Source organism: Phytophthora cinnamomi (assembly GCF_018691715.1).
Source record: "Phytophthora cinnamomi strain GKB4 chromosome Unknown Contig102, whole genome shotgun sequence".
NCBI classification, from domain to species: domain Eukaryota; phylum Oomycota; class Peronosporomycetes; order Peronosporales; family Peronosporaceae; genus Phytophthora; species Phytophthora cinnamomi.
Genome location: NW_027151035.1, coordinates 574,768 through 587,549, shown reverse-complemented (window position 1 = coordinate 587,549; position 12,782 = coordinate 574,768). Strand labels below are relative to the sequence as shown.

Genomic DNA, 12,782 nt, shown 5'->3' with positions numbered 1-12,782 from the left:
ATCACAGGTGGCTCAGTGTGGCGTCAGGAGATCGCGCGCGGCATTCAGAGCAGTGCACTTGTACTGGCTGTATTAACAAAAGATTACCCACAGTCCCAGTGGTGCATGAAGGAACTTGCCTTTGCCAAGATGCAGAACATCCCAGTTGTTGCCATCCAGTGCGAGGACATGGAGATTTCTGAAGAGCTGCAAGTGTACTTGTGGACACGTCAGGTGATCGATTTCCGGCCGGCAGTTAAACACAATTATGATGTAAGTGCCAGCGTGCCAGCTTCGGATCCTGGTGAAGAAGATGGTGAAGACGAGCGTCCACGAAGCTCACACACCATGGAAGATACTGATTCCCGGGAAGGTGAATCAATTTTCCAGAGTGAGGGTGATACTGCCACAAACGAGGTGACCAACACGCTAGGCAAACGCGTTACAAGCAGCCTTGAACTGGTACCAGACTACAATGATGAGGCTTTCTGTCACTGCCTCCGAATGCTCCTGGATGGTCTTCATGACCAAATTGAGGAGCATCGAGCGCGCTTAGCTCGGCGACAGGAGCACCAGCAGCAACAAGTTCAACTTCCTGGACATGAGACTGACTGTAATGCTGGGGATTCGTCTCGTCACGGAAGCCGTCGGGGTGACAGCGAATGCTACCCTGAGGAAGATGACAGAATACTATGTGGAAATGGTGGCGATACTAACAAAGATAGCGAGAGTGAAGACCATGAAGCCTCAAGCGCGGAGATCAATTTCCCGGATGGCCCATTGAATGTGCCCCTTATCCGTCCACTGCGAAGGATTAAATCCCTGACATCGTCGCTTGCTATTACGTCAGATTCCGACGCGTTCGTGTTCATTGCACATGGAGATTACCACCGCTCATTCTGTCTGCGTCTGCAGAAGTCAATGCTCAAGCAAGGCATTCGTTGTGTTGTGGATCAAACTGTGCCGGCGGTGCAGTATGCTCATCAATCACAGGATGCTGCAAGTAATGATGCTCAAAGTGGTGGCTTCGGCGTAGATATCGGGGCTGACCAGCCAGTGGCACGTTTGCCTGTTCAAGCACGGCAAATGGCAGCGAAAGATGCCATTCTCGCGTGCTCTGCCGTGCTAGTGGTGCTGTCACCGCTATCAGCCACCTGTGACCTCCTCGCTGATCAACTGGCATTCGCAGAAGACCGTGGGAAACTCTTAGTCCCCATTCTTCTGTCTCTGCACAAGGTGGACCTGGCCAAGCGGTATACCTTTTCCCGCAGTATGGTGCATCACTTTAACATCTCGCTCGGTTACGACCAGAGCGTGGAACAACTCACGAATTTTTTGCGATTGCAACAACAAAATGAAGCTCGGCTGCGGCGTCTCCAGCGTCGTCAGGACGAGGATCAAGGTGATCTCGGCCTAGGCTTGGGGGCGATGGCGGTGCTGTCTCCAGTGTCTTCGGTTTCCTCTCAGTCACGCCGATCATCACTTGGAGCTTATACAGACGCGGTGGAGGTGCAGTCACCGTTTGATGGGGAGTTTTTATCATCGGACTCGTCGTTGTTGCTGCCCACACTACCTGTTCGGACTTTTATGACCTCGCCTGCGGCATTGAACACATCAAGAACTGGGAGCAGAGGTGGCTCGGCGTCAAGCTTCGGAGGCCACGGCTGGAGTGATCCTGACGTCCTCGAGGGACTTCGTTACGACAGCTCAAATGACCGATCACGTACAGGGTCAGGCACTTCTAACGGAAGTGCCGGCGGCGGCCAGAGCAGGGAAAACAGTCTACGATTGACTGTATCCGCTCGCAATCGACACGGCAGCATCAGCACCGCCGAAGACATTGTCTAAGCGCCTGCAAACTGGGGGATATTGCATAAATTGCACTAACTGCGATAGATTAGTAATGCAGATCAATACACGGCAGCAATCCCTCAATGAAAGTGCCGCACTGCAACGTGCAATGTTGGAGTTTTATAAGGCTTGAATATGTACTCTACATGTAGTTTCGGTTTAAAAGTTGTATTACAGTTGTGTTACTTGAGCAAAATTTGTCGGAACTACCTAATAAAATGAGCGCACATCCAATCGATGGTTTGTTGGACGAGCGTATCGTTGGCACGGCCGGGGTAGCTAATTATTTTGTCGGTGTCTTGTCCCCGAGCAAGGCATCGAAGCTGATGTTGATGGTCTCGCTTGACTCGGCAAGCTCGAGCATACTTATGGACGAGTTGGATCCTCGTTGGCGCGTATCGAAACTGCCGTCACTGGAGAGCGCGCCCAGAGCAGGGTGCTGCCGCATCGCTCTGGAAAACGATGGAGCCTCTTCCTGCACAGCACGCACTTCTCCATTCTCCTCCACTTCCACCTCCTCATCGGAATCGAAGTCGTCGTCTTGGATGCCAGCGTAGGATAACTCCTCTTCCTCGTCGAAGTCGTCGATGCGTCCGACGAGCGTGGAAAAGTTGCCGATCATGGAATGCGAAAGACTCATGTCCGACGTGATGCTGCGCGTAGTTCCTGTCGTCTCGGCAAACGTTTGAGAAAGCCGCGTGGGAGGCAACCCAAAGTTGGATGTGTCGCTCCGTGCACTCGCAAACTTGAGGCCTTGCGACTTTGGACGGCGCCTACGCATGCTGCTTTCAACGCTAGGACCCTGGAAGGACGGGTTGTAGGACCCATTCGACACAAAGCTGTCACGCAAATCCGCAAACCCGCCACGAAGCTTCACGTCGCTACCGTTGCCCTGACCGCCACCGTTGAAGCTGGGCACTGAGCTGAAACTGGGGAGTTGGCCGCCGGAACTGAAGCTAGGAAGCTGTCCGGGAAGTGGACCGCCGATGCTGATGCCGTATACTTCTTCACGCAACGCGTCCAGCAGGTGCCGTAGTGACTGACGGAAGCCTACCATGTCGCCCTTCGTGAAGAAGTGGAAAAACTCGCTGCGCGCGAGGCTGTACTTGATGTCGAGACTAAAGTCCATGCGGTTTACCACAACCGGCAGAATCTTCTTGCCCTTGTCTTCCGCAAATGCAAGCTGATCCTTCACTAACTCGCTTGCCAACGTCTTCTCGGAGATGAGCACAACAAAAGCTGAGCACTTAAGAATCGCCTCCTTTGCTTCGTGGATTCGCACTGACATATCCTCGTTCCGCGACAACACCGGGCGGCTAGATTTGGATTTGTCTGCCTCCTCTTCCATGTCCTCGTCAATCGCAGTCGACAGCTTCGCCATGTGCTTGCGATCCACATAGCATCTTAGACCCCCTACGCGACACATTTCAACGCATAGCTTGCGAACAAACCGCCCGTGGTAGTCGCCGTGGCTGATAAAGACAAACTGCTCACCGCTAGCTGTAGCCGTATTCAGCTCCTGCAAGTCTTCGACAATGCTGTCACTGGTGCCAGGCTCGTCGATTTCGTTCGAGTCTCGTTCCGTAATGGCGTTGTTGCGTCCTCCGCGCTTAGGTTTGTCTTTGTTCGTAGCTTTGTGGAAGTAGTATCCGCCAGTGTCAAGCACAATACTATCCGATACACCACCATCGTCCACGAAGCTGTTCGAACTACTGGTGCTGCTCACAATGCTCAGGTTCGTGGCGTTGTAGTCGTAGTTCAGACGCATTTGCCGCTGGCTGGTCGAGAACACACCATTGGATCCGATCGACCGAGAGGATCCCGGTGGGCCGCGCCGACGGCTGTTGCCAATTACGACAGGCATGGCCGAGTCATCACCAAGTTCGTGGACCGACGAGCTGCCTGAATCGTATGCATAGTAGTTCGGTGTGTCGAATGCTGACAGTGCCAGCGCGCGCTCGTCAAACTTCATCGAGTCCATGCCGTACGTGTTCGTAGAGCTCATACCGGACGCCGCGTGATTGAGGCGGCGGCTACGTATTCCACTACTTGCGTGGCCTGATCCTGCCATCGGGTTCGTCTCCGCACGACGCATGTTGCGCTTAATATTATCTTCCTTTCGCTTCTCGATCTCATCACGCATGCCATCCAGCAGCATACGTAGCTGGTTCTTGTACGCGTCTTCGTCGTATTCGTATCGCGTTTCCTTCTCGTTAGCCTGTTCCACCTTCACGATAGCACTTTCAAACGGGACAAGCTGCCGCGTGTACAAATACACCTGCAGTTCCTCTGAAATTTTCGCGTGTTCAGTAGAGATGGCCATGATGGGAGTGCCCACCTGCTTGGCCAATGCCAGTTCCTTCAAACACCACTCAGACTGCGCGTAGTCCTCGGTCAGGATGCAGAGCACCACCGCAGCATTAGTGATACCACGCGCGATTTCCTCGCGCCACACAGATCCACCGCCAATACCGCTTGGATCCATGAGATCGAGCCACACCGTAATATTCGCGTCTTCCAGCGACTTGCGCAACTTGAGAGCAAACTCCATGTGAGAGTGCGTGTAGCTGATCATCACATCACGCGTTCCTGCTGCGCGCTTAATCTCGAACTGTAGTCTTGTTGACGTAGTGCAGTCAATCGGCCGGAACCCATCGTGATTCGTGCGCATAATATCACCTCCCATACTCAACAGTGCCAGTGCCGTTTGCTGGTCGTCTAATTTCACAGCCAAATGCAACGCTGTATCACCCGTGGAACGAAGCTGGTGGTTGATATCACCACCACTAGCAACCAGCGCCTTGAACATATCCACAGTTGTTCCACCGGCGCATGCGGCACACATAATAGGAGTCATATCGCCGTCGTCAACGATAGTCGGATCTCCACCGTGCGCCAGAAGTACTCGTACAATGTCCACGCGATTGACACGAGCAGCCCAGTGAAGTGCGGTACGACCATGCGCATCCTGGAAGTTAGCGTTAGCCTTGGCAGCCAGTAGAATCTCGACGGCCCCTACTGCGCCATTCACTGCAGCCCAATGCAGTGGCGTACGTTTATTGAGTCCAACGTAGCCCAATTCACCAAGAACATCAGGGTTTACCTTCTTGCGTAAAAAACTCCGAATTGCCCCGACATCGCCCACAGCTGCTGCAGCGTGTAGCGGCGTGAGTGCTACATCACCACCCCAATCTTCCAGCACCTGCGCAACGGCATAGTTACCCCGCAGATACGCGAGTTGTAGCACTGTGATGGTGTTCATGTGACCAGGATCAGGAATGGCCAGGTGATTCGCACCAGCGCGCAACAATACGTGCACGATCTCGGGGTGATCGGCAAGAAAAATAGGCGGGAGCCGACTCTCGCATCGGTACGAAGACTTGGAGCAAAGGTTGACATCAGCTCCATGGGCAATGAGCCACTGCACCGCAGCAAGACGGCCTGTGCTCACGGCACAGTGCAGTGGAGTGACCAACGTCGTCTTGAACACGGAGCTGTACGTCTCGTCCGATGACACCACTGGCTTGGGAATAAAGTAGCTTGCGAGGTACCAGAACAAATCGCCCGTGCTGAATCGCACACGCGAGACCTTGTCAAAAGCATTTACCTTGAAATTTGCCTTGAACAGCAGATCCATCGCTGCGATATTGCCTTGATAAGCCGCCACGTGCATGGGGTTCTTTTTGGCCAGCCCAAAAATGCCGAGCACCATGACCGGGTCCGGGTACAGATCGCGCGCAAAATTGTCTCCAAGATGTTTCTTGGCGATGCGGATCGAGCGACGAATTAACTTGAGATCTCCCAGCTGCGCTCCTCGGAACAGCCTCTTTCGTATGTCCTTCGTCACGGCTGCTTTGGACGGAGTTGGCGGCGAGGTCTGGGTGCCGTTGTTGTTCTTCTGCTGCTGGCGCTTTTTGCGCTTCATCTTGGAGCGCAGCATGTGCGCTTTGACGTCTCCTGTCTGGTCGCTCTCCTTGAACGCGCCCAGCTGCATCTTCAAGTGCTCCCGGAACCTCGCAAAGGCGCGCATGAGCACGAACAAGAGCCAGAACATGACAACGGCGCAGGCGCAGAAGACATAGGCCGGGATGTTAGAGTCGCAGTCCACGAAGATCTTGCCGCTCGCGACGTAGTAGACGAAAAAGCCGAGGATCAGCGCCTCGTACAGGAAGATGGCGACCCCCACGATCTCGCAAAGCTGCAGGCACACCGTGCGCTTGACCTTCTGCAGCCTGCCTCCGCGGTCGAATCTCTGCTCTCTCCTGAAGGGCTCGAATATCCTCAAGCCCGACGCCGGCAGGCCCAGCACGAACACGGCCGGGAACAAGTGATACACCAGCGCCGCGAGCGCGAGCGACGTCGAGCAGCTCGGCTCGTCGCTGGAGACCAGCACCTTCAGTGGGGACCCTACGTAGAGCCTGCCGTGGCGGATGTCGTCCGCATCCGACTCGTAGAAGTAGAAGAAGCCGAGCGCCACTACGTCGCCCAGCACGATGAGCTGCGAGAGTCTCAGCAGCCTGCGGGAGAAGTACGAGTTGCTCAGGAACTGGCCGTTGAGGTACCGCCTGGGTAGAACGGGTAGAACGGAGTCGCGCAGCTCGATGGAGCTCATCTGCACGGTGTGCTCCGTGGCGTCGGCCTTGCTGCTCTCGTCCGTGTCCTTCCGGGACTGTTCTACCTCGTCTCCCTTGCGGTGGTCCGCGTCGTCCTCCAGCGTGCTGGCCCTGGGTCCTAACTGGATGTCGTGCGCCATCCTGTCGGCGCCGCTGAAGCGCACGCTCGAGCCGTCCGCCGCTCTCCCGCTCGGCCGGTACTTGGCCACGATCGTGGACCGCTGCCGCGCCGCGTAGTCCGCGGCGTCCGCGGCCGAGGCCAGCGAGCCCTGGCCGCCCGACTCGGCGTCCGAGTTGAACGTGTCCTGGCGCGCGAACTCCTTGGCGCGCAGCTTGACGGGCGTCTCGAGCTTGGCGTACTGCGTCTGCGCGTCCTCCTGCTGCTCCTGCTCCTGTTCCTGCTGCTGCGCGGCCTCGTCGTGGTCCGTGCGCACGGTCAGAGGGGGATTGCCATGGCTATTGGGGTCCATCGCGCTGGGGCGCGTGGAAGTCGAATGCAGCAGAGTCGTCGTCGTCCCCAGTCCTCTGCAGTGTAGAAGCTAACTAACTAATCCTGCGGTTCTCTTTGCTGTAAGAGCCGTCGAGCACGCCGCGGACCGAACGTATTGTACCGTGGAACAGCCGCCAGCGAGAGACGCGGCGCGCGTGGCGTCTGAACGGATCCAGCAGGCGGAGGACACGTTCTGGTGCGGCGGTGGACGTCACGCCACGTCACGCGCTGGGCAGTTTTTGCAGTGGACGCCTCGACGAGTTTGCCTCGAGGACTGCTGGCAAGAAGAGCGCAGACATGTTCATCGTTCGTGCATGAGGCCGCCGCGACGACGACGACCGCAGCTCGCGGTGATACCATCGGGCGGGCATTAGTCCACGCTCTGGGACTGCGGAAGTGTCAGCGTTCGTGGTGCTGCCCTGCGCCCGTGGAACTGCTGGCCATGTTGCAGTTTCGGTCAAGGTGACTGGCTTCGGCGGGGGTGGACTCCACCGCGCCGCGGAGGACATTTCGCTGCGTCGCGAGTGACGGGGATGTGGTGACCGCTCTGATGGCACGACGTAACGACAGCTCGTGTGTCTGCAGATGTTCAGCACTTTTGCTGAGGACTATCCACAGTTCCGCTCCGTTGGCAGGATACTCACGCATTGCAATGCGCCACAGCAGTCTCGACACGGCTGAGAACGACACCTCACCACTACATGGATCCTACACTTTGACCGACTCGCCGAAGAGCTGGCAACGTACCACTGCACGCAACGGGTGCGACAAGAACGTACCGCAAGTGGCCGGCCTGCTGGTGCCGTGGACAGTCATGTTGCAGCGAGTGCTCCCGAGTTCAGACGCAGGTTTGCCACGAAAAAGCGGGGTCCGTAGAACTCGTCCTGCCCAGCAAAATACCTATCTAGGGATACATGTACTGCACTTACCTGATCTCGTGACGAGATTCCCATCGTCCGCGCGAAGTTGAAGCCTGCGGTAAGAGTGCACACGGAAGGAGGGCTGCAACTACAGTACTGGTGGGGCACTGCACCTCGTCACGGCGCGCAGTGTTGTCGTTGTTGGTTTATTGGACCGCTTTACGGCCCACCTCGTCGGCTCGGCTCATCAGGCCGTTTGCGGCAAGCTCCTCCGCCTCGAGCACCTCCAGCGGGGTCAGCGGCTGGAAGACGGACAGCACGACCGACACGAACGTGCGCAGGATGATGGCCGCGCCGCAGAGGATGGCTCCGTAGATGAGGTACACGTCCACGAGGTACGTCTTGTACAGAGGCTGCAGGTTGCGCATGGGCAGCAAGTGACGGGCTCCGAACTCCGCAACAGCCAGCAGTTCGTCCGCAGCGCGCTCCACTCCACCGCCAGTTTTCACCAACTCTCCGAGGTGCTCGGCCTTTGCTTTAAAGCGCTCGCGCTCGTCAATCAGCATTCTATCCACTGCCAAGCGCAGATTGCCCTCGGAGAACGACTTCCCGTCCAGTCGGAGACCAGCCCCCGCTCGTACGACAGCATTCATGCCTTCAATCTGCTCAGCTGAGTGAGGTAGCCCCAGGATGGGCACCCCCACGACAAGAGCCTCCTGCATGGTCTGAAACTCTCCTGCAGTGATCAGCAGCTCTATCTCGGGTGCCAACGCAAGCACTGCTGCATCGTCCACGCCGTCGCCGAGAAATAACACCGAGTCTCGGGGACGAGAGCGCAAATCAAATGCTGCTTGTTCCTGCAGAGTTATCTTCCACAGGAGTCGGGCATCTACCGTCTCCAGCGCGTTCATCTGTAAAGAATCAACAGAGCACAGTCAATGCCAGCAAACCCAATACCCATCGCAATAGCTCGAGACCTACAATAGTCGTGATGAACTCTGGGGTCAAAGGCACGTCCGTTTGAAAACTAATAAACACCAGCGGCTTGTCGTCGCGAAACGCAGCAGCCTCTAACCACGTGGTCAGCGCTTCGGGGAGGCTGGTATGCACAACAGGACTAGCTTCGTATGCTGCACGTTCAAGCTGCAGCTTCCGCGACTGCAGCAAGCCTACCATCTTGAACTGAGGGGTCATCGGGCGGGCCTCGTCCAGCCCGAACACCGAGTTCACCAGCACGAGCGAGTGGCCGTGCATCTGGTGCTTGCTGTCTATCGGTTCGAGCCCGTGCTCTTCTCGCACGGCGTTGATCTCCTTATACACATGAACCAGCCCCAGTCGGAAGCGTAGGCGATAGTAACTATTCAGACACCGCTCGAGCACACTCGTCGTCTACAAAGAACCACAACACACCATGAAAAATAAAAAAAAAAGTTAGTTTGTTCCAGCAACCACCCCCGACATCACAGCCAACTTCGTACGTGCATGGTAAAGTTGGAGAAGGGCGCCGGGATGTAGGCGGGGGGCGAGTCGACGTCGAAGAGCAGGTGCGGGTCGTTCACCACGTAGGGCAGCTGCAGGCGATGGCAGGCGTCGAAGCCCGCGAAGGTGTATCTGTCCACGACCACGAGGTCGGGGCGGTCGTCCTCCAGGTCCTCCAGCAGCGGCGCGAACATGGGCCGCTGGAACGACGCGTAGTAGCGCAGCGTGCTGGCGTAGCTCTCGTACACGCCGAGCGTCTGCAGCTGCGTCGGGTCCAGCGCCGTGGCGCGGCCCTTGCCCACGATGCTGCCGAGCGAGATGAACTCGAGCCCGTCCAGGTCGCTCACCCACTGGCGGCAGTTCTCGGGCAGCGCGAAGCCCACGCGCGCGCCGCGCGACAGCAGCGTCTCGGCCAGGTGCTTGAGCGGCAGCATCTTGTCCAGCACGGGGATGCTCACCAGCACGACGTACAGGTCGCTGTCGGCCTTGCTCTTGGCTGCGGTGGCCCCAGCGGCGTCCGCGCGCAGGCGGCCCAGGCAGCACAGGAAGCCCAGCGTCAGCAGCAGCCACGCGTTCGCGCGCCACTGGCGCTGCAGCCGCGCGCGCAGACTCGGCTGGGCAGCGGCGCGCGGCTTGGCGGCAGCGGATGCAGGTGCGGGAAGGCTCAGCAGCTGCACGCGGTGGATGTGGGTGGACTGCACGGCCACGGAGCGCAGCCCCGCGAGCTCCGACTCGGCCATGTTGGCTCGCGATTGGGCGACCTATTGGGCTTTTGGCTCGGGCTCAGGCGTTATTGCGCGACGTGTCGTAATCGCGGCATGTTTGTATAACGAGGGACTGGAGAGAGGCATTCCGGTGTTGAGGGCGCGGATTTGTAATGGATTAAGTCGCTATAGTCAGGTAGAGTAGTGAAGCGAATAGGAAAATGCTGGGACGAATGTCATGACAAGAAATGCATGCAAGCAAGCGTCAATTGGGGGTGGGCATGTCCCGGGCATGCGTTGGTGGGAGGCTGCTGCTCTCTGTGTTGGTGGTTGTCTCTCCAGGCTCTAAAATTGCTGCGGTCGCTCGAATTCTGGCGTTGTCTTGGGCTGTAGTAAGGGTTGATGTTGCCATTTTGTCGGATCGGCTGCTGCTGTCGCTGTCGGCGCCGCGCTCAAGCTAAATAGTTGTACATTCGTCGGTCCGTGGTGCTGCGCTGCAGGTACTCGCGCTCGATGAGGCTCTCGATGCGCAGCTTGATGAGCTGCGGCGATGGCGTGAAGCGTCCCGCCATCTGGCGAGTGACTTCGGCGATAAGCTGGTTATGCTGCATCTGCTTGCGCGTCTTCATGATCCGCACGATGGCGGCCTCCACGAGGTGCTTGCGGTCTTCGGCGACAGTGGGCGGCAGCGCGTCGGCCGGATTGCTCGTACTGGAGGCCACAGCTGGCAGCAACGACGTCTCCTTCTGCGACACCAGCGGTATCCGTACGCGGTGCAGCTTGGACTTGTACGCATCGTTTATCGAGAAGGTATCGGCCTCCTCGTCGATGCGCTTGCCCTTGGAACTCTTGATCAAAATCTTGTACTTGGGCGTGCAAAGCGAGATCAGGTGCCGCTTCAAGTCCTTCACATCGATGCGCGTGCGCTCCACAAGCTCCTTGAAACGCCACTCGGAGCGCTGGTTGAACAACATCAAAATGACAGCTTGGTACGTGGACACGTTGAGCTCGTGACGGCGCTTCGTGTCCTCGACGCCGGCAGAAAACGTAGCGCGAACGTCAACTGTACCCATGTTTGCCATCCATGCCAATTTTCGGCCGTTGTGCCGTGCGCAGTAGAATGATTCAAACGTTTGCGTTAACTGGACGAGCTCCACAGGGAGCGCGCACATTGGCGCCATCTCTGTCGGCCAGAATCCACTTGTCAGCACATGCACAGATAGCGGCATGGGAGCGACGGAGGGATCAATATTGAAACTGCTTCCCCTTGTGTCATAGCTCGACTTCCTGTATAACTCCATGAGATCCTTGGAAATGCTCATATCCTTGAACATGCCTTCCAGCTTCGACGTGAACTGATAACCACATTCTGCCTTGAGTTTTGAAATCACGAGCTTTTCCGCCTCGTCCGAGGTGCCACGGCTGTTCAAAAGTCGCTTGGCGAGCAGCACCTTGTAAAACTCCTCGAACACATCCTTGTCCTGCAAATATCGGAATAACGCGATGACCTGCGTCACGCGGGTATCCATCTCCTCTTCAAACTTGTTCTTTGACCGCAGCAGCTCATCGAGGTAGTGCGCCAGGTATCCGGCGCACACTGTGTTCGTGTTCATGAAGGCCTCGAAGCCCTGCTTTATCGATTTGTGGAACTGCGGGTCGTCAAAAAAGCAGTCCGACAAGAAGCCCACGAACTTCTCCCGCAGGGCCAGCAGCTTCTCCACAAACTGCGACGCGTCGAGCGCCGTCTCCGGGTTGGACTGGGTCTTGACGATCTCGTCTCCGTTCGTCTTGATGTACTGCAGCACGCAGTCGCTGATCTCGGGCAGCGTGCTGGGCACGCGCCGGAACAGCGAGTACATCCTGCGCAGCGCCTGCGCCTTGCCGTCGCGGAAGAGCGCGACGCAGCCCGAGTGCTCCATGTCCACGAGCGCCTTGGCCTGGTTCTTGATGAGCTGCGTCTCGACGATGGCCTTGAGCTTGTGCTCGGTGGACGGGTTCAGGTAGTGCAGCACGCGCGCGCCCTCCTCGTTCAGGCGCTGCTCGGCCTTCTCGAGGTACTCGGGGCACGTGGCCACGTCCAGCATGGCCTGCGCCTCGGCGCGGTAGAAGTCGAGCGTCGTGTCGAGGAAGAAGCGCTCGAAGTCGGCCTCGTACACGGCGTTCGAGTGCACGCCCAGGTCCACGAGCATGCGCAGCACGCTCTTGACGAGGCCCCGGTCGATGAGCTCGCCGTGGCGCTCGCGCTCGATGCAGCGCAGCAGCCGCGCGCGCAGGCGCTCGCGCACGCTGTCGTGGCGCACGATGGCGTCGCGGAAGATGTAGAGCCCGCTGTCGTACACGGGCAGCTTGCGCTTCTGCGTGACGTACGTGCGGTCCATGTACATGAGGATGTCGCGCACCATGGTCATGACGACCTGGTGGTCGGCCCACTGGTCGTGCAGCGCCACGAGCAGCAGGTCGTCCGAGGCGGCGGCCACCTGGCGCGCCACGGCCTGCAGGTGCTCGGTGATGACGCCCACCACGCCGCCGTACAGCAGGTCCCCGTGCTTGTGCAGCACCAGGTTGTACGAGTTGCGGTACAGCTCCTCGAAGCTCAGCAGGCTCGCGTTGTGCGAGAAGATCTCGTGGATGGCCGTGCGCAGCGACGCCCAGATCTCCGCGGCGCGCGCCTGGTCCATGCCCATGTTCTGGCGGTACGGCTTGATCACCAGCTTCTTCATGGCGGGCGGGCGGGCGGCGCGGCGCGAGCGGGGGATGCAGGGATGGATGCAAGGCACCTGAGTCCGGGAAGGCAGGAAGGATCTGG

The 12,782-nt window shown here is 58.0% G+C and overlaps 3 protein-coding genes across 3 annotated transcripts; all 3 read right to left on the bottom strand.

Annotated features, from left to right (window-relative positions):
• Window positions 1-2,113: 2,113 nt before the first annotated feature.
• Window positions 2,114-6,913, bottom strand: IUM83_07954 (transient receptor potential ca2 channel (trp-cc) family protein; the record flags this gene model as incomplete). The annotated part of the gene is made up of 2 exons (XM_067932296.1): window positions 2,114-4,048; window positions 5,438-6,913. 2 exons carry the CDS (start codon window positions 6,911-6,913, stop codon window positions 2,114-2,116), a joined length of 3,411 nt encoding a protein of 1,136 aa, XP_067783031.1.
• Window positions 6,914-7,999: 1,086 nt separating this feature from the next.
• Window positions 8,000-10,012, bottom strand: IUM83_07953 (Cullin family protein; the record flags this gene model as incomplete). The annotated part of the gene is made up of 3 exons (XM_067932295.1): window positions 8,000-8,704; window positions 8,775-9,182; window positions 9,272-10,012. The coding sequence occupies 3 exons, from the start codon at window positions 10,010-10,012 to the stop codon at window positions 8,000-8,002; spliced, it is 1,854 nt and encodes a 617-aa protein (XP_067782938.1).
• Window positions 10,013-10,428: 416 nt separating this feature from the next.
• On the bottom strand, window positions 10,429-12,696 carry IUM83_07952 (putative Cullin family protein; the record flags this gene model as incomplete). The annotated part of the gene is made up of 1 exon (XM_067932294.1): window positions 10,429-12,696. One exon carries the CDS (start codon window positions 12,694-12,696, stop codon window positions 10,429-10,431), a length of 2,268 nt encoding a protein of 755 aa, XP_067783035.1.
• Window positions 12,697-12,782: the final 86 nt, after the last annotated feature.